This window comes from Mixophyes fleayi, chromosome 1 (assembly GCF_038048845.1).
Source record: "Mixophyes fleayi isolate aMixFle1 chromosome 1, aMixFle1.hap1, whole genome shotgun sequence".
In the NCBI taxonomy this organism is placed as follows: domain Eukaryota; kingdom Metazoa; phylum Chordata; class Amphibia; order Anura; family Limnodynastidae; genus Mixophyes; species Mixophyes fleayi.
In genome coordinates this window covers 54,344,465-54,367,577 of record NC_134402.1, presented here as the reverse complement: position 1 = coordinate 54,367,577, position 23,113 = coordinate 54,344,465, and the positions used below count along the sequence as shown (strand labels likewise).

The window sequence follows — 23,113 nt, the reverse complement described above, 5'->3', positions numbered from 1 at the left end:
TTTTTTGTGAACTGACATTCCTACTTAGGAAGCCTTCTGTTCTCTGCACAAACTAATCTATCACAATTTACTTTCGTTAGAGTTATCATAATCTAAATAATCTCACCTGAGCCAGAGTTATCATACACCAAATGGTCTCCTCTGTTTTAACTATGTAGTGTTTTAAAACCAAAGTAAGTTTGACACGTGACTTTGCAAGAACACAGAGACATGAACTTATTAAGTGTAATTAATGTGTAAAAGAAATCCACAATGCTTAAGGTGAAAAACAATTAACAAAATGACATACAAATAGAAAAGGTAAACTTATGAATGTCCAAGCTTCTGCTTGCTGGCAGAACAGAAATAAAGGGATACTCCTTAATATGAAATTGACTCCCAAAGTGATGAAGTGTTAGATTGTACATGACATTTTAACATACACATGCTGCCGGTACCCACAGCTCCCCTTCCACGGTGATGTCAGAAGTATGAAGTCTGTGTAAATGCAAATTAGTTGCATATGACCTTTTTTCAAATCAGGGTTTATTTGCACTGACCTAACTTTTTGCCAGAATGCTCTACAAAGAAAATATTACCTCCAAATAACAGGTCATAAGCATGATATTTATGAAAATTTTATATTTTCCTGTGTCTTTATTCAAACTTATCAAACTTATCCCATCTGCTCTGGCCCCCATTGAGATGGCCTGAGATATCACAGATATCACCAAGGATGTGAGGGATCTCTTTGTTGGATATCACTGATATTATGGATGTCACCTTAACGAGAGATTTCAAAGCCCTCAGCTTTTATGTCTCATACCATAAATTGGTACCGGCAATCATCTGTAACCATGAGTCTGGAGCTCTTTATTCATAAAAACCACATGGGTAGAGCAGAAGAGTTTAGAAACTAAATCAAAGAGATACAGTAATTTAGCCTACCCCAAACTTGGTTTTAACCTATGGCTGGACACAGAGTTCTTCTGAGTCACACCAAGCTAATACTATGAATCAATTCACAAACACATATTTTCAGTTTTATATGACTAGTAATTAACTTACTTCTGTTTTAATAGGATGAAAGACTTAAATGATGAAGTTTCTAATATTTCAAATGGCCAAAGATAGATCAGTTTGACAGTGTTCAGCAAGAAGTTTGAAAAACGACTATTCAAAGTAAGAAACAGGTACATATGATGGTTGAGTCAATCACAGCCGATCAAATGCTGTTACCTTCAAATACGAACAGGGTACTGTCTTCAAACTTCTCATGGCCAATCATTGCCACAGCAGCAATCAGCATTTATCTAATGGGGGGGGTTCAACTATGTACTACACTATCATTAAATTTCAGAACTTTATTCTTTAACTTACCAGCAAAGTAAATAAGCAATTGTCGTAAGCAACATTAGTTATATGTATATTTGTATTCTTTCAGTTGGAGTTGCAATATTGCTATCTGCGGTGGCTTAGTGTTTAGCACTTCTGCCTCACAGCACTGGGGTCATAAGTTTGATTCCCAATCATGGTCTTAACTGTGTGGAGTTTGTATGTTCTCCTCGTGTTGTGTGGGTTTCCTCCAGATGCTCCAGTTTTTCCCCACACTTCAAAAACATACTGGTAGGTTAATTGGCTGCTGTTAAATTACCCTTCATTAATAAAGATAATTGAAATATACCATAAGTCTCTATTATTGATGATTTTTAAGAGGCAGGTCTTTTTAAAATATCTATGATCAAGCATGTCAAATACCCATAGAACATTTGTGAACTCCACATTGAACAAAAAAAAGTTGTTTGTTTTCTGTTTTGAGAAATTGATTTCTTTAAACTATTTTTTCTATTTTGTTCAAATTGGGTAAAAATGGGCATACTGTTAATTCCTTCTCATTCAATAGTGCCATTTGATACTCCTTTGTAATTCACCAAGGTTTACACCTCTATCACCATAAAACCTGTTGTTAGCTGTTTTCAGTTACAAGTCCCAGGAAGAGGAGGTTCTGCGCTACCAGTAATAAGCAGCATTTGTGTTATGCATGGATGGTGTCTATCAAATTAGTTACCAGATTGAACTGGATAATGGCCCTTTCCATTCAGGTGCATTATTTGTTACATATGTTAAGTCTATGCAGGTTTTAATTACATGTAAGACTAGCTGCAGCAAATCAAGAGCTTGCCTGGTACTTCCAGAAAGCCAGCATGACCGGACCCAATGGCCAACTCTACCAGCTCCTTTCTATCAGTGGATAGTGTCTGTCAAATATGTCACCAGATTGAACTGGATGATGGCCCTTTCCATTCAGGTGCCATAATAGTTACATATGTTATGTCTAGGCAGGTTTTAATTACATATAAGACTGGCTGCAGCAAAGCAAGAGCTTGCCTGGTACTTCCAGAAAGTCAGCATGACCGGACCCAATGGCCAACTCTACCAGCTCCTTTCTATCAGTGGATACCTGATGACTCTGCTCTTACTCCAGAGACCGGTGGCTGTAAATATCAGATCGTAGTCCCTGAAAAATCAATAATTGTGGTATTTTGAGGGAACATCATCAAGTGAGAAGATGTTTTTCTAAGCAGTGTAATCTTTATCTCCTAGTTGAAGCTGAAAATGAAACGTTGAATATAATTATAGGAAGAGAGGTCAGTTGAAGGTAAATAACAATAAATTGCTATCATCCTTGCCCTATTTCTCTATAAATGTTATTTTGCAAAAGTTGTTTTCCGTTGTAAAAGAAAGGTAATTATCTTATTTATTTCCCATTTCTGTGGTTTTGAACTTGTAGCACACCGCGTTCCCGTTGGTGCACTTGCTCTCAGCACGCCTAGCCCACATGAACTTCATTCATCTTCAAGCACAGTAATTAGAGCTATTCAAATGTATTTGAAATTGATATCAAATAAAAAATATAATAATGCCAGTCTAACCATTTTACAGCATGGCAATGTCTGCGTGCTTTTCTTTTATCCTTAGATCATAGCTCTCGTGACCTTTGGGTCTTGCTTACATAAGGATGCAAGTGTAGAATTAAATATAATTGCATAAAACTTTAAATGTAAACAAATAATAATTATTGAGTATACTGGATAAGAAGTGATTTGCCAGCGGAGTAACTTTCAGCATTTTCCTGCAATTTGCACCTCAACAAACTCTTTTTCTCCAACATATTTTGAGTGATAACAAGAAAAACATGACTGTGACATGTGGGAATATTGTTAAACCTCCTATAAATCATTTTTTCAGAGTTAATGCAATTGGCTAATTATCCATTCAACCAGGAGCTCTTCCTACTTTTTATTACTATGTTTATTTTATATTACTGGGAGCTGTTGTTATTTATATCGGGCTATTTTAATATTCTGTAATATTTTGGAAAAGGGAAGCACCTTCTGCATTCTAACTGCTTTATTGAATCAATTAATTAGGGATACTCATGAGTATATTAGGGATACTCATGTATGTATTGTGATTCCATAAAGCAGAATTTTACACCAACTTTTAGTGCTGACAGATTTTTACCATTTAAATTATCATGGGATAATTAGCATTAGCATCATTATTCATCAATTAAAAAATAACATGTAAACATTATTTAATTTTCTACTTCCACTTTCACATGAATATACATCCATGTGTTACATAGATTATATTAACTGTGAGCCAGATATCGGTCACTATTAGACCTGCCATTGGCTGAATATTTTACAGATTAACTTACTTCCTCTCCTTCTAGCTATTATTGCTAGAGACAAAAGATCTATCTATCTCATCAATATATTCAAGCAGTAAAATATTTGTGACACAGCCTATAAGATTAGAAACATGGATTGATATTCATTAATTTTCATAAAATGTATGCGTTTAATTAACATTAATGTTCGGATTAATATTTATTTCATTAAACTAAGCAATGTCTTAGCATTTTGGAGCAATTTGCTGGAATAATCCCTGTAGCATGGCAGCATATCTTGACATAGTAGGACACTATTAAAATTCTTAAACATGTTTGAAAGAATCAGCAACTTCTTTCTCTGCACCTTAGGCTAAACCGAGTTAAACAGCAATTGAACATATCTCAAGAAGCATCTACTGCCCCAAGGCTTTGACTGCTGTCATTTTGAATGTGGCATTATCATGTATCATAGGGATACTGGATGCCATCTCTAAAACAGTCTAGCTGAAACAAATCAAGCATAAATCTTCTGCTTGGGACATGCACACTGTGATACAGTTACAATTCTCATTAATTGCTTGTGGACAAAAATCAGTCCATGCACATCAGTCCATGCACATCAGTCCATGGGAGTATAAATGAACCCTTTTTACTATTTTTTTTTTTTTTTTTAAAGCTTACTGTTGTAGATATTTTGAAATGATACATTATTTATGTCTATACTATAGGCATTTTTAGTTAGCATAAGTTCTGGAGAAGTCAAACAGGTACACAAACATGCTGTAATTTCAGGGAGTCACGAAGAGTCGGACATAAGTCTGATTCCTAAAGTGCAAAAAGCATTCTATACAAATGTGAATGTGCAGTAGAAGAACTTTTGACCAGCCGATTCTCAGACTGCGACATATCCTCCCCCTTGCGCCTCTCTACCCTTAGAGAGGCAGAACGTGGGAGGTAGTGTGCCATGATGCAACTTACATTGTAATTGTACTTTGCGTCCAATTCTACATGACTCCTGCAATCTGGCAAACTATTCCCATGTGTGTGGGCTAACCAGGATCTCTTGATCCAATCAAAATCTGATCCAAATCGGTATTAAATCTTGATGGCCACTGCTAATCTACTCAATCTGCTCACTTCCCCCAGAAGTAGGCTGACGAATTCCCAGCCATGTATGTGGCCAAATTAAAAACAGATACAATTGTTTGGTAACTGTGTCAAACATTCAGATAGCAGCTTTAAAGGACACTAACATTTTTAATCAAAAAGGATATTACCATCAAAATGTATATGCTATTAAATATGATAAGATCTAGCTCTCACCTTTACAAAAAAAATCTGTAATGAATTATAATTGGAGTTGATATTTAAGCTTAAGCGAAAACAAACAATAGAGTTACTGCAAACATAACATATTGAATAATGATAAATTGTCCTCATTTTGTTCAGGAATTTGTAAAATTAATAGAAAGAGAAATGTACGTATTTCCCAAGCAATGAGTTGGAGCCATTGATTTTAACAATTTGTCAAGTATAAGTCAGAATAGTCTGCACCACATATACATCATTTGCCCACAACAGGGATAGAAACATCACTAAATGGCAGGGCAACGTCACTTTAGCAGTTTTGTTTTCCTACAAATTGTATTTTCTATTCCCCATTTGTGTAGAGCAGCATGGTCACCAGGGCACAAGTGTGAACATGTGCAGATGCTGCTCCATTTGGCTCATCCTCCAGGATACAGCTCCACTCATAAACAGGGAGCACAAGTCATTGGACACTATACTTAGGTTAAAATGCTGCATTTCCCACCTCTGAGGCAGATTGGAAGGGTATTTCCCCATCGTTGAGAGAAGCGTCTTCCTGGAAAAGGTTCACTACAGGTGGCCTGGCTCTCATGCTCTATTAAGCCCAAGGGAGGTAGCTTTGGGTTATTGCCACAGCCTGGAAAGTAAAAATAGAGCTGAGGTCACTGACTGTGGATAGCTGGATGAGTGAAAGTGATGTCTTTAGGGATGAACCTGGCAGTGTTAACATATAGAAGACTATCTTAAAATGTAAAAGTGAAGAATAAATACAGAGGGTGACAAAAAATAATAAGACTCTTATCACAGGATAAAACAATACATCATATTTTTTTAGGATCTTAGTATCTGACTCCTTGTACTATTATAACATAATTCCAAATAAATATTCTCTTTTCAACAATCATTTCTCAGAAAAGTAAAGTTTTAACATTACTTTATGAACCAATCTTTGTCATGAAGAGAAATAATTAAATTCTTTAATTTTCCCAGAAATCTACAGTAAATCATTAGTACTGGTGATTTAAGTCCCTTTTACACCGGTGCCAGAACGGTCATTATATTGTAATTAAAAAGGCAGAAGGCCAGCAGCGAGACTGCAATCCAGAAAGAATCTAATTCTGAAGAATTGTAACGCCAACTGCTTTTGTGCATCATGTCGCTTAACATATATTGATGTGGTACTTTGTTCCAGATTATTCCAACTGTTAACAATGTCACCACCACTTTGGGATGAATGAAATAATTGATGGTGAAGTTATATTTTAAACAGCAGTTGACCATATCCCTTTAATCCTAAAATATGTTTGGAAAAAAACAGAAGCAGAATATTGCGTTAAAAAATAAAATGGATCATGTTTGACTCTATCCATCAAAGGATGCACCCAGCATGTGTACAGTGGCCCCTTCAGGGTTCAGTGCAGATACAGTGACATTGACCGGATGTTGCTATGAATTTTCAGCACACATGAAATCAAATGAATACTTTGATAGGAAAAATCATAAAGACCACAACCTGTGTATCACTATCAACAAAAGTCCTGCCCATAAACAGTTGCCTATATCTTTAAAGATTGACAAAAGTTAGACAATTCCAATTTTTGAAAAATAATAAAACCGTATTTGGAATGGTGGCTTTAGCTTTTTATAACACATTACCTCAATATAGGCATTATATATATAGGCAAGACACCTGTTAATTTTTATATGGAAATGTGGACAACCTCGCTATGCTACATACGAGATTTGCTCAGTTTGCTTATTCATTCCAAATACAGCAAAACATATTATTATTCTATTGCTATTACAGTATTCCAAGTGCACAAGGAATCCAACATTACTAGGAAGATCCCAAGTCAAAGTTTTCTACTATAATCACAATGCCTATTCTGGAAACACCAGGATGTATTGGCGATCTATTAAATACACATTTTTAAAATTATTGAAATGGACGAAAGCATTATTAATAATAATAATAATAATAATAATAATAATAATAATAATAATACAAAAAATAACAAATAAGCCCTATATAGTTTTCTGGTTATCTCAAACTAGTATGCACATATATGAAATGGTTAAAAATAAATCCCAGCATGCTCTATTGCTCAATATACTTTTTTTTGTACTGAGACAACTGACCTTTCTAATCATAAAGTAATTCCCCAGATTTTAATTTCCAGGAATTAAGTTTAATTGTTGCCAGCCTAGTGATAATCCAGTTAAATCCTTGGTTAGTCGCTGATTTAGTTAGATCAGTCAAACAGTGACAGACCTTTCACAGAAGAATATTTTAATGTGGATTCCTGAAGTGGTATAGACATTAGGATGTAGAACACATTTAAGCTGTCTAATTGTTCTGCTGTTCTAATGATTAAGTATTAATCTGTCACAATGTCAAATTGTTCGTTTACATTTTTTTCCCGTAAAATATGTCTCTGTTGAATGAATCTAGAAATCCTTAGCTGAAACAATACATTGTGCAATTAGAATGTCTTCACTCTAAATCTTCGAGAAATAATTAATCAGCACTCCTCAGTCAACATAATTTCAAGGATAATCACTGTAAAAATGATGAGACTACAGCACTATGAAGCAATGCACTGTGCACAGCAGACAGGTAATATTCCTTATCAGTTATACTTTCTTGTCATACTATTAAAAACAAATTGTCTACCACACTGTTGAGACTAAGCCATGATTTTTGCTAAGGTACATCTGGGGAAAATAAATTAATGTGTAACACCTAAAGACATGAAGTTACACCCCAATATATAGATGGAAGGATGCTTGGAGGATATGGGACATGTCATAGTAATCAACAGAAGCTCAGCAAGTGTCAATGCCAGCAGGTAGTGACACAAGTAGAATTATACTGCTTTGGACGTTGCGAGTGGATCTGCATTATTGGTGTTTGGTAAAGCCAGTGTAATAAATATATACAAAGACAATGGTACTACAATGAGCACAACGCCATTTATATACTGCTACCAACAGCTGTTTCACTAGGCATGTGCTTAGTTTGTCTATATGTCAAACATAGCTGTATGTCAAAGAACTACATCCAGGCAAGTGAAACAGTTTGCCCTATAGTCTATTCTCATTGAAATAGTTTGGTTTGAAAGATGCTTAATGTATGATAGAAAGAGTTTTTCGACACAAACAAAATAACATAATGTTAGTTGCAGTACCCATAGTGTACGTATGGCATGCCCAGCACAACACACACGTGTGTATATATATATATATATATATATATATATATATATATATATCTAATATATAAAAGAGAAAATTTGTCCTTCTGTCTGTCTTTCTATACAAATCCACATTTTTCAAGCGAAGATCATGAAATTTTGTATACGAGTGTATTAAAACATGACGGAGGCAACTAAAAAAATTGGAAATTGAAATTCATTACGGGGTGGGGGTGGCGAGGGGGGTAACACCTAAAAATCATCGAAAACGACCATAACTCTGGAATGTCTGGAACAATTTACACCAAACCTGGTACACATATGACTTACAGTCTGACAACAAATATTGTGGGGGCAAGACACCCCTAGCACTCCTAAGGGTGGGGGTGGCGAGGGGGGTAACACCTAAAAATCATCAAAAAGACCATAACTCTGGAATGTCTGAAACAATTTACACCAAACCTGGTACACATATGACTTACAGTATGACAACAAATATTGTGGGGGCAAGACACCCTTAGCACTCCTAAGGGTGGGGGTAGCAAGGGGGATAACACCTAAAAATCATCGAAAACGACCATAACTCTGGAATGTCTGGAACAATGTCTTGGAAGAAGTTCCAAAAAAACTTGGAATTTTGTCCTTCTGTCCTTCTGTCTGTCTTTCTATACAAATCCCCATTTTTCAAGCGAAGATCATGAAATTTTGCATACGAGTATATTTAAACATGACGGAGGCAACAAAAAAATTTTAAAATTGAAATTCATTACGGGGTGGGGGTGGCGAGGGGGGTAACACCTAAAAATCATCGAAAACGACCATAACTCTGGAATGTCTGGAACAATGTCTTGGAAGAAGTTCCAAAAAAAAGGGGAAATATATTTTTTCTGGATGCACCCGGAGGAACAGGTAAGACGTTTCTCATCAAGTTGTTACTTGCTAAAATTCGAGTACATTCCAGGATAGCTATTGCTGTGGCCTCTTCTGGAATTGCTGCAACTTTGCTCCCTGGTGGAAGAACAGCACATTCAGCTTTCAAGTTACCGCTTAATCTGGCCAGAAGTGAAACTCCCGTCTGCAATATCACTAAACGAACAGAAAAAGCTCAGATTCTGCAGGAATGTCAGGTCATTGTATGGGATGAAATGCTTTACAGGCCCTCAATCAAACACTTCAATTTTTAAGAGGCAATGATTTACTAATGGGTGGAGTCACTGTTGTATTAGCTTGAGATTTTCGACAAACATTGCCGGTCATTCCAAAAGGAACAATGGCGGATGAAATTAATGCATGCCTTAAATCATCACATCTTTGGAGGCATGTTCACACTTTGCGACTAACCACAAATATGAGAGTTTCTCTGCATGGCAACACAATGGACGGTCAGTTTGCTGATCATTTGTTAAATATTGGGAATGGTTTAATGCCGCTTCATCCAGTAACTGGTCTCTTCAAACTCAGAGAAACTCTTTGTAACACAGTTGTGTCTTTTGAAGAACTCAAGGCAAAAGTATTTCCAAATATTCAACAACATTTTACAGAGCATAAGTGGCTTTGCGAACGTGCGATTCTTGCACCAAAAAATAATTGTGTAAACAACATCAACTTAAAGATTCAGGAAGAGTTGCCTGGAGAAGCCATATTATACAAATCAATAGATACCGTTGTTGAAGAAAATTAGGCTGTGCACTATCCTACTGAATTTTTAAACTCTTTAGAACCTCCCGGAATGCCACCGCATAACCTGGTACTGAAGATTGGATCACCCATTATACTTCTCAGAAATTTAAATCCTCCAAGACTTTGTAACAGTACAAGATTAGTAGTCCAAAAGCTCCATTCTCATGTCATTGAAGCATCTATTTTGACAGGCTGTGCAAAAGGTGACAATGCTTTCATTCCACGCATACCTCTCATTCCATCTGATATGCCATTTCAATTTAAGCGTCTACAATTTCCAGTTCGTTTAGCTTTTGCCATGTCTATCAATAAGGTCCAAGGGCAATCTTTACATGTAGCTGGAGTCAACTTGGAATCACCTTGCTTTTCTCATGGACAGTTTTACGTTGTGTGCTCAAGAGTTGGATCACCAAGAAATTTGTATGTATTTGCCCCAAATGAAGAAACGAGAAATATAGTTTATCAAGCTGTTTTAAAGTAATTGTTTATCGGTTCGTTCCATCATATAGAGTTCAAATACAGTTTGACATTTTCACTTTTCACCTTCTACTGGTCCAATTTTAACATGATATTTACATGTATGTTTAATATTTAGATTGATTTTTGTAAATAAACATTCTTTAAATCCCGGGCAACGCCGGGTATTCTGCTAGTATATATATATATATATATATATATATATATATATATATATATATGTTATGTGTATATATATATATATATATATATATATATATATATATATATACTTATGTTTAGACATGTATATATATATATATATATATATATATATATATGGATATACATATATAAGAATGCAAATGACACTTACGACTGCCTACGACTTAGGAGGTGAAGCGGGGGAGGGAAGGGGAGGACTAACGTAAGCCATGTACAGTAATGACATTCCAATGCAGATGTGGCCAATTCAAGTCATGGGCTTCTCAGAAGTACGCATGCTTTCAGCCATATCATTTGCACCCACTACAGAGCAGGTGAAAGTGCCGACAGATAGAGGTGACTGTCACGGCGTAGACTTTCATGTAACAAATACAAGTATACGTGCCACCAGCTACCACAGAACTTCTGTATGCAAGTAAGAAAGACTATGAAAATGCATTGTATGTATAGTACACATTGAAAGCATTTATCTTTATGCAATTAATGCAAAATAAGATCTATATATTATTTGAAATTTAATATGTAAATGACTATGCTGTTACAGCTGTTACTTTATTTCACGATTAAAAAAGTTTTGAATGCATCTTGATGTGACCTTATATTGAACATATGCTTGTGCGTATCCTGCAGTCTGTTCTGTCTGTTAATATGCGGCAAATACTGTGTAGGCAGAGCGAACTTACACCCAGATTGAAATGGAAACATCTTTTGAGATACACTTGGATTTGAATACGGTCAGAACTACAGGCTCTATTTTCAAAAGTAACTTATGTGCGAGTTGCATTCGGACTTGAATCAGACCCGGACATGTCTGTATATTTTAACTTTTTATACTTTTTTGTTTATTTTTTTATTCTTTTTACACTATTTTTAACTGTTTTTATCCATCAGGTTTTAACATACAATACCACACTATGATGTGCCTGATCTTATGAATACTACTTCACAGCTGAAGTATGACTTGAATGTACAAATATGAGTTTAGCACCTGTGCACCTTAGAATTATACTCATTTTCAGTTAAATAAAAGGCAACATGGTAGTAAAGATAAACAACATAAGACGCAAATTGTATAGTTCCCACACTAACTAAAACATGCTTTACATTGAATTGTACTTTTGCAAGTACAGATGGAGAATAATTTGCAGTGGGTGGGCACCGTGACTAGGGATAATGTGCTATGTTGTGACAGATTTCTGCAACTGTAAAAAGCTCAGGATGTTTAAATTATTGCAGAAACCATTCTGAGCCATGTTCACTGCAATACACTGTACTCCTTCTGTAATAACAAATTAAATGACCTTGTCTTAAAATTATATTATTCAATGATTTCCATTTGCAAATGATGTTTTCAAAACCTTCAGTGTTACTGATAGCAGAAGTCTTTAGCATAAAAAATCCAATATGGTCTGTCTGTTGGCAGAGATTAGGCCAATGTTTTTAACTCTGTGGAACAGGATTTGCTGCTCTCAAATGAATCTAAGTCGAGTTTGTTGTTCCCAATCTGTTCCACTAGAGTGTATTTCGATCCATTTCAGAGGAAGGGACAATATTTAGAGATCTTCCCCATTCTAAATAACCCTGACTCAACTTCTGGATCTCTATCTGCTGTTTATATGCTCCCAAGCAGCTACATGATATTCTAGACTGCTGATTTGCACATTCACTAATCCGTGACAAATTCAGTTAATTTAAACTGTACAGAGAATTTCAGCTGAGCCGATCTCTGTAGGGAAAAATCTGCTATAACAATTACACTGGCTTTATTTCTTACAGATTGTGAAGTATACATGCCTTAGCCAGAGAAATCCTTTCATTATCCACTGTCTGGTATTCTTGTTTCATTTCTGTGTATAAAGTCGTATTACGGCGCATCACTATATTAGTATTTTAAATATTAACCTGTTGTGATACTTTGATCAATGTTAAAAAATAACCTGGCTTATCAAGAAATCCTGCACAGATCGTGTGAGCATTGTTGGGCTGCCCCTAAAGTGTTTGAAAAGTTTTCATTGGCCCATGGGAAGAGTTGGGCTAATCCAGTTGGGCTGTTGAAGAGCATTCCTTGCGGCTTAGGCACATAAGTACACTTATTTTTTTCTCTGTAGTGTAGAAACAAGATTTACCTTTGCGGGATAGGATTACTTAGATAACATAAAAGTCTGGAGAGGGTGCACCTACAGGGAGGCATCCTGCTTTGCATTATAATGCATAGCTTTTTTCTTTGTCACCTCTAAGATCCTAGCACAGAGCATGTAAGAGTGATCTCACTATAATGAAGAACCAGTATAAATTTCATAAACTCTCTGCCAGGTCAGTGAAACATGACAGAATAATAATTTGATTGGTTAAATGGTAGCAGGAAGTAGGCAGCAAACTACTGGAGCCATATAATGACCACAGGTGATAATCATCTTGTCAATGTTGTACTGATCAAAGCTTCACCAAAATATGAGCATTGTTATTATTGTCGAGGAAATACTTACAAACTACAGTTTGATTCTACTTTTTATCCCTTGTTTGTTCACAAATCTCTGACTTCTGAAGGTAATTTTGAGATGAACAGAAGGGCAGATATCAGACAATGAATCTATGTTGGTCTGTTCATAGGGGTTTCTATACTCCAATCTACCGCCTTTTGTCTCTTCTCTCTTACAGTAAATCATGGGTTCTTAAACAATCGCTCAGGTCTCAAAACACAGGTTTTCCTGCCAATAGAGTGCGACCCATTTTTGTTTCTTTATAAACCGACTGTGTACTACCTACTAATAAACTAAGGATCATTCATATTGTATTATTAATATTTTCTATAGGGCTCCAAATTACTATTTTTTTTTGCATACAGTACTTATCTTACAAGCGTAAAATAAGTAATAGGAAGTCTATTATTAATTTCATATAGAGGTGAATTTTACAGTACTATTTTTCTGCATCAGTTTGTCAGGAAAAACCCATCACTAATCTATGCTGATGGGTGACCATGTTCCTAACTCTCAGTGTCTGGATTCCTGCTTCTCTCCAATTACTTTACTGGCATTATGACACTGACCCTGTCACAAGCAGTCGTACCCTTACATGACTGCAGGAGACAGGTATATTCCTCTATCAGCACACTCATCTGCTCAAATAGTCTATATTGATGTAAAAATTCAGATGTTCTTGCTTGCTATAGATATTTTATTCCCAAACAACTCAAGCCTGAGGACACACAGGTGAGCAGGATAAAAAGATGCTGGGACCTTAATATAACACCCCTCAAATATATGCACCAAGAAGCACAAAGTGATTCAATTGCTTTGTCTAAAAAAGGTTAAGAACCTCGGATCTAAGATCGCCCAAGCTTTACAGAAGATGTAGAATCGAGGAGCTTATATTAAGCTAAACACAAATTGGCTTTCTGTGAATAAAGAATTTTTCTTGAGAATTTTTAGCTACAACATACAAATAACATATTTAACATATTGAATCTAATCTAACTAACATCTGTCTCTGCCTATGTCGCTATAAACATTATACAGTGATATCTAGTGAACTTATAGGTTATGATATCATCATAGATATTTTACTACACTCCAGGTCAGATCAATTGAAGCTGCACAGGGCTGAGCGTTAACCATCCACTTGGTGACTCCCCAAAACCACCATATCATGAGGGTGGATAACATAACTTGATTCATACCAGTGGTGCCATATCTTATGGTATTTATGTATGGCCTTTCTACTTTCATACATGAACCGCTCATGCCTCCATACATCAGTAACTAGATTAATCCAGTGAGGTACACTAGGTGGTTCAGACGCCATCCACCCACTAGCTATAATAACCTTAGCCAGGGAGGTTTAGGCAAATATATATTTGAAGTGTGGTTTACTTAAATATTCTTCTAATGTAGTGCCAAATGACAAATTGCCTTTCTAGCGTCTAATGCACTTTTTTGCTTTTGGGCAAGGACACAAAGCACTATTTCTGAAAATAGGGGTGAGTGATCATGCTCAGATATTAAAAAGTGTATTATATGCCCAAAACGTAATTTGCATTCAAATTAACATAAGCCTCTGAATGGTCAGCATTACTATCAGCACTAGCATGGGTAAGGTTGCCAAGCATAGTCCCCTGAATCACTGACATTCATTGTCATATAACAATGCCAACAAAGAGGCCTGGGAAGTCAAATGTGGCTCGATAGTTTGAAATTCATTTAATAACTAAGCAAAATTCTCATTCAGGTGTACCAACAAAATATAAATAATACTGCAATTTACAGACAGAAAAACCTAATCATGGATGGGAGGAAGAAGACACAAACAGGGGTCAATCCTACATTAAGTATATATATATATATATATATATATATATATATATATATATATATAAAAGAATGTTTTATAAGGACTTGAAAATAATTGTTAAATATATGCTGCCTCTTTCATGAAATACAAACAATTGACAGCAGATAAAAATGTGTCTAATTCCTTTTCAGTAATAATATATTTTAATAATGTTTGTAGGAAATAGTTACCTATTATATCCTTTTTCCATTTTAAATATCTTCATTTATTGTATCCAAAGTAATTAAACCTAAAGTATATCTATAACTGATACACACCTACTATTGAAACCCTAAATAGAAATGTAATGTGACTATTGATTGTGTTATTTTATTTAGTATTTGTTTTTATTATTTTATTATATGTTTATGCCATCATGTAATTGTTAACATTACATAATTCTTTAATGTTTAACCTGCCACTCACACACAGTAGAGGCAGCCATTTTGGTTGCTGAACCAATCTTTAAAGCCTTGTAGCCTTTCAATTCATTATGGTATGAGATGGATAGAGACACTTGCGATCCTCTGCCCCTTTCTGTGTACTCTGTTATTGTTTTGCTGCCTTACAGTTTATTGTGATTTGTTGTTCCTATGTGCTTGGATAACATTTGTTAGTGTATGCTGTGTGTATTTATGTTAATTGTTATATAAGTTAGACAAGTTATCCTTAAATGTCTCCAGGTAGAATGTTTATGCAGGGATAAGAGAGAATGAGATGTCTGGGTTAAACTATTAGCGTATGCAAATATAATACTATCAAACTTCTCATGTTTAGCCAACAAGGTCATTGTATACTAGTAACCTGGATTACACTCCTAGTCACCTTCTATACAGGCACCCAACGGTCCCCAATCACCATGAGGAAGGACACTCAGAGTTAAGTCTTATCATTCTCCCACCTATCACTATCTGGCTACCAACCCTTATCCACCCACCATTGGCTCCACCGCTCTGGGGTTATTGAAGGAGATTTAACCTGTGTTTGGGAGTACTGAAGTGTGTATGCATAAAATTATTAGGGCCGACCCTGTGAGTCAGAACCTTCATTTTTATGCCTTCCCAGCTATTTCCTCCATTACACTTCATCCTCCTTCCTAAAAGGACACTTCGGATGTCAAACACCTGCCCGCCCCCTAATGGATGAAACTCATGTGCGAAGAGATTGGCTGGGCCATATACTAAGGCGGATTTCGATTGGCTGCTGTGTTGTCAGTTAGTGGCTCACCAGAAAGACGGATCTGCAACAACCTGCTGAAATAAGTGTTGTGTCTGTAAGATCGCTGCACTTATAGAGGTAACACTGCTATATAACACCCTCCTGTCCCATTTAAAAAAAATTGTATTATATATTTCAATATTTGAGTTTTTTAATAAATTATATTGGCCCGCCTAAAGTTTTTCTTTTTTATTTGGCCCGCTCCTGAAAAAGTTTGCCAATCACTGCCCTAGGTGATTTCAAAGAACTCAATAGGACGTACAGTCCTCACAGGCAGCCTATCAGTTCACTAATAACTTAGTGCCTCACTGATTTCACTAGCTCCTAGTGAATTGATAGGTGATCTCATGTACATTGGTACAGCCAACAAATGTCTACCTTCACTGTATACATACAGTGCGTGCTCTTTAAGATAGGAGGTATTTTTTAAGTCTCCAATGTTGGGTATGCCTAGTATAATCATTCCCCACCTGATTTATTAGACTGGTTGTTACAAAATCCTCTGACATTTTTATTTATCCATCTTTCTACTCAAGAGTTTCTATTAAATCCCCAGTAAAGAAAATGTGCCTGCAATACCAAGTCATCAGCACCCTCTACTGTGGAATGCGTGAGCGATTGTGGAAGTGTCAAGTTCCTGTAGCCGTGTAAAATATTTTGTATCTTTATAACATTCCAGAATGCCATTGTGAAACAAAACTTGGCAGCAAGACATAAGATCCATAACATTCCCAACTTCCCTATTAAATTCTTAGAAATGTTATTGCGCTTAATCCCTCCCCCAATTGTATTTGGTTCAATGGGTTTACAATGCCATTGATGCTAATACGACCTTCTACTGCGTTCCCCATTAAAGCCTGAAATGAAATGCATTTAACCCTGAACTAAGAGCAATGGGATCACTGAGACACAGCTAATGTGCAGTAAAATACCTTCAAAAAGATAAAAAAAAGTTTAGAAAGCTCTTTGCTGTGACATACATTTTAACTATCTTTTGAATAATGCAGGATCTCAGTGCAGAAGCATGTGAATTAGAGGATGGAAATAAATATCTGGAGACATCTTGTCTTTTTAAGTAACTGTCAGGAAAAAAATGCATCAGAGAATGAAACGTAGCGCCGATCTGGGGGATTCATTTGCCATTTATGCTATGTTAAGAAGTTCAGTTTAATCATGTGAAATGATGCTTACTAAAAGGAAAGCCAATTAGCTGCCCATGATACACCTACGTGGATTAAAACTATACAGTTCTATTTTTCATCATCTTACTGCGGATGGTCAGCTGAATAAATCCAGGGAGGACATTCTGTGAAGAGCAGAAATTATTTTGGGTTGGGTGGATTTCATTCTTTTGTCGATTTATTTTAAGAAGAGCAAACTATTTCTATTCCCAGAAGGATGTAAATATGGCTGATTAACAATGTAGAAAAAGTGCTGAAGTTCTGATTTTGGAGTCAAGCTGTAGTAAATCTGATTCTAATATGTTTTGTGGGTGATGCACCTGTGAGTCTGGCGGTTATGACATGCATGAAATTATATCATTGCTGTAGCATGACTGACAATGAGCTGGAGTTAACACTAGCTAGGAATTTCATCAATCTACTAGAGAAGCAGTTCTGAAATTAGCCTGGGATATGACATCAAATCTTATGTTTTTGTATGTGTGCATTTTAGTGCTGTCAGCATTACGCTTCTGGTATTATGACAAATACTTAGATATGAATTTTAATACAAGGTCCAGTTTATTAAAGCACATCATAATAATGTGATACATAGGGACAGTTACACAATGTAAATCTACTCACAAAAATCCCAGCTCTCCATGTTATTTAACCCCGAATGTTTTCTCAATGCCTAATTGTTGTTCCCACCTCAGTCCTCACATCTCTCGCACGCAAGGCAGCGACAGCAGCGGAGAGATAAAGAACGTCACACATGTGCAAAACATTCATAAATGTCACCCCCATCTCTTAATAATAATAATAATAATAATAATAATAATAATAAACTCTTTATTGCACTAAAATATCTTACAAAGAAAACAAATGGAACAAATGGTGAAATTATTTCCTTAAGGATCGGTCTTCCAGTTAACCATAGTATGACACATGTACCACCATAAACCTTGTGCTAGTTCTCCTGTTGGAGGCATGGCATCGCGGCACACTTAGCCACATTTCGTGGCACACAGGTGTGCCACGGCACACTGGTTACGGAGCACTGATCTAAATCATAAAGACAAAAAACATAAGTGAAGGCAATAAATAGCTAAAGCTTGAATAACGCCTATGTAATGATTAATGCACAGCTCATCACTTGTAATTCCCATGCATAGACTAATTAGTTTAAAAATACCCACAATGAGCTTCTTTTGCACAGCACATCCATTTATGTACAGAGTATATTTAGAAATGCTCTTTTTCATCTTGTAACCATGGCTCATATTAACAATATGCCATTTTGGAGCCAGTTCTAAAAGGATTCTTGCTAAACCTATATTTTCAATCTATATATAACCAGGAATCACTTTTTAAGCTGAAAAGGCCCCACGGTTATGCACAAAATCTGTATTTTGGCCGGAGGAGAGGAGAAGACTTTAAACAGCATTGCCACATATCTCTCACAGCTGAGAGATGCTAAATTCATCATGCCATTGCTGCTGGAATACTGACTCTGCTTCATTGTCTGCGAAGACAGTTGAGACAGTGTCCTCAGGAGTCTCTTTTTTTCGCTCCTGAATCACTTACACATGAGGTGTAAAGCTGTGACTTGGTTCTATTCACATGGCAGCTACATATCTATGGATCACATTCACATTTGTCACCTTTATAAAACTAACACGGGGTATGTGAGGTGTCTGAGGCTGTTTTGTTTAAAACACATTCGTTTTTTGTTGCTGTCACTGCATATAAAGGTCTTTTTTTTGTGCTTTGTAGATTAGCTGCTTGTTTCAAGGAGAAGATGTACAAAACCTCCTAAGCAACAAACTAAACTGAACCAGCTCTTTCCATGCCAATAAAGACATGAAAAACAGCACTGTTCTTACAACAACAATAATGAGTGTGCATAGACAAAAAGCATTGAATAGCCATTAGGAACAGAGAAGCTGGCATCGCTTTTAAGAAAGAAGCTCTTTTAGGCCCTCACAGACAGTTATGTGAACTGGATATAAAGCGCGGTCTTACATTTTGCCGGATTATCTTGTCCTTAAAATCCACAGCAATGATTCTGCGATGTAACTAGTAGGCACTGTGTGTTTTTTTTCTTAATTCAATCAAAAGTAATCTGTAGTGTACATTTATTTGACATAACCTTTTAAGAGCTGGGAAAGACAATAATACAAGCATTAAGAAGGTTATAAAACTTGTATCTGTCATGAAAGTGGAGGGGAATAAATGAATTTCTGTGCAGCATTTGTCACTAATAATTTGTGAACCAAATACACACGCTCATAAAACACAAGGCTTGTAACAACCTGTGCTACACTAAAATACGCATCTTGTTCATTTCAATGGTATTTGATTAAGTTAAATCTGAAAACCCAACAACAAAAATATTTTAATAACTATACTGATTTCCCTGTTTGAATAAGGTATCTGTTTTTTGAATTTTCAGATGTATATTGCCAAAGATAATACCTATGGTTTGCACTTGTGTGACATGTCTGGTGTGTACAGGTCCTGCCCACTTGTATCACATAATTAAGTACTATGGATGAGCAATAAGTTCACATTTGGAGACCACCGTTTCAGAACTATGATACCAGCTTATTCTTTAAAATATAAGAATCTTAGAAGACCAATGTATTTGGTGCTTATATTAAAGCCTGAAAATATAGGGGCAGGACCAGGTACAGGTAGGAGATTTATTTTTCTTAAAAGAACCCTTTTGTTTATTGTGTGTGGTGTAAGTTCTGACTGCAGTAACTAATATCAGAGGAATGAAGCATAGAAGTTGTAGGAAGTGTTTAACACTGTGTATGGACTACTGTGAAATATACTTAAGTCTGTTACTCTTTGGCATGGCTAAGGTATGTACTAAACTCAAACTTGCCAACTTATGGCAAGTATGATCCAGGAGCTGCCGGGATCAGGTGGGCATGCAGGGGGCGGGGCTCCAACATTGTGTAATTTTGGCCACGCCCCTGTGACGTAATGACGTAAACGCGTCATTTTACAGCAGGGCCAAATGCCACGATTCCACGTGAATTCGCGGCATTTTGTATTTAATTCTGCCCACTTCACTAGGAAGTGGGCAGATGTGGGAGACTGTCATACTCTCCCGGGAGGCCCACCCATAATTCAGAAGTCTCCCGGAATGTCCGGGAGGCAAGTATGACTAAACTGGCACCATAGTGAAATATATTGTTAAGTTGTAACTCTATGAAGTCGTTATCAAGTTTCACAGCTGTCTTTACAGATATTAACATCACTCAAAAATGAATGTTGGTATATTAACTTAAACCCCCCTGATGAATGTTGGTATATTAATTTAAAACCCCCTGATATATACAAATAACTTCATGCTTAGCTGTAAACTGTATTCACATCTGTCCTCTAGTCTCTCACTGAGTGCATGTTTTTGGAATTTCCTCAAAGGAACTGAGACATATGAATACCACTTTAACTTAGGTTGCTATATATTTTCATGCTAATAATGAATCCACTGGTACTCCTGTGAGACAATTTTCACTGTTGATGAGACCTGAAAACAGATTTCCCATACACTAGAGTAAATAATTTAATTTATTTTTATATTTTACTATAAGGGTAATTTATTAACACTCTGTCAAAGTAAATCGAGTCTCATCTTGAATAGACTGTTTCCAAGCGATACAAAGTTCAGACACTACAATTTTTTGAGTTCCGATTTTGCGTGACCATTCAGCATTGTATTAGTATATTCACATTCTAAACAATTTATAGTCTATGAATAGAACTGGGGCAATGGCAGTCAATTCAGGGTGATTGTGGTAGAACTGGGAACACGTAAAGCCTAAATCCACTGACAAATGTGCATAGCTTAACAGCAAATGAAGTCAGTATTTATTAGAACAGTTTTGAACATTTCACTTATTTCTACTCTTGTCTGATGATTTCTTTGCAGAGTCTGGTTACTATGGTATTTGAAATAAAAAGCCAAGCTTGCCACTATAGAAATAGACATTATGTAGAACAAAATTACATAGTAATCGAGCTTCAGTAAAGTAAGTGCTAGAACTACCTGTGAAATCAAGCTTGACCTTGACCTGGCATTTGTTCTGCACATTGAATCCCTGACATCTAAATTATACACCAAAAACCATTATAGTCTAATAGAAACTGTGCCCAAGACTCTTCATGTAAAGTAAATTTTTCAACATAAAATATATGTTGTGGCTGTCTATAAATAAATACATCAGTTTACGCCATGGTTCTACTGCAAATCCTCTAGCAGGGGTTTAACTTCATCATAAAATTAAGGGCTAACAGAGTGCTGAATTGGGAAATGCATTTTTTTTTTGTAGAAGCGGGCCAAATAAAAAATAGAAACTTTAGCCGGGCCAATATAATTTATTAAAAAACTCAAATATCGAAATATATAATAACATTTTTTATAAAACTAGTGTGATGAATGAAGCTGTGACTGCATTTCTATAAGTTCCTCGTATCTATTTTTTTTATTTAAATATAAAAACAAATAATTATAATTTAATAATTTTATGCATATTTTAATAAAATTTTGTAAAATATTGGAAGGCCGGATGGAACCTCTAAGTGGGCCGGATCTGGCCCGCGGGCCATAATTTACCCATCACTGGGCTAGATTTACTAAACTGTGGGTTTGAAAAAGTGGAGATGTTGCCTATAGCAACCAATCACATTTTAGCTGTCATTTTGTAGAATGTACTAAATAAATGGCAACTAGTATCTAATTTGTTGCTATAGGCAACATCTCCCCTTTTTTAAACCCGCTGTTTAGTAAATATACTCCTAAGAGTAATGTGCGTGCCATTTGAAGGTAAAGTGCCTCACTTGTGGTCTTTGAATGGTATCAGGTTACCCATCTCTGCATTAGCAGTTAATCTTTATTGAAAAGGATTATTTAAAATGCAAAAAGAGCATATTAATATTGAGGTCAGCCCTGCCCTATACAATGTCAGTTCTTTTCTCGGCATTATACTCTATCATACCCAGCACTTATTCTTTGCTTATGCCATGTTGAGCATAACCTGTGGCCCCAGCTCTTGTTCTTAGATTAGGAGGTATATTTGGTAAACTGGGGGTTCGAAAAAGTGGAATGTTGCCTATAGCAACCAATCAGATTCTAGTTGTCATTTTGTAGAATGTACTAAATAAATGATAACTAGAATCTGATTGGTTGCTAGAGCCAACATCTCCACTTTTTCAAACCCGCAGTTTAGTAAATATACCCCATGGTGTTCAGAAGCTTTCGTAATGGGAAAAAAGAGAGCACATACAGACAGTGTTCCATCTATTGAAGAAGGTTTAAGGTACTTGGTCAGACACAGCTCCATTCCCATGTGCTGTCTTCTTCCATTAAAATGTGAACACGGTTGTGAAATCCAGTGGTCAGTTTCTGGGTTAAAAATCAGGAAACACCATTTCAATATTGAAAAACAGCTCTAGCGATCAACAAGTTTGATGCACAAATAAAAAAGCACAATGCCTGTGGAGTTAATATGAAACTTTTTGTTATAGTTTGTCAGATCACCAAACTATGCTATGCCTTTCATACAGAAAAAAAATGATCGCTTCCTGATTCAAAATTGATTTCTGGAAAATAGTGTAAGCTGCTAGACTGATTTCCCACTTGGCTGGTGATTGAAACCATTGGTTTGTCTTCTCAAATCCTTAACAGCAGAGAAAGTTAAGCTGGCATAATGTTGTTCAATCTTTGTAATATCAGGCTTTATGAAACTAATTTAAGATTAAAAACATAAATTACAAATAGACAGATATAGGAACGGATTGGGAGAATGATAGAATAATAGACAGGATGGACGTATGCAGACAAATTAACTTCCACTATAATGCTTTTTGAA

At 36.0% G+C, this 23,113-nt stretch overlaps 1 protein-coding gene across 3 annotated transcripts in view; it reads right to left on the bottom strand.

Moving 5' to 3' along the window:
- PCDH7 (protocadherin 7) overlaps positions 1-23,113 on the bottom strand; it is a 585,593-nt gene that overhangs the window by 14,539 nt on the left and 547,941 nt on the right. The window contains exon 3 of one of the 3 annotated variants that reach the window (XM_075194763.1): positions 5,472-5,603. The exons of the other annotated variants lie outside the window; for them this stretch is intronic. Within the exon in view, the coding sequence (XP_075050864.1) occupies positions 5,472-5,603 (132 nt within the window). The remainder of the gene's footprint in view (positions 1-5,471; positions 5,604-23,113) is intronic. 3 annotated transcript variants of the gene reach the window in all.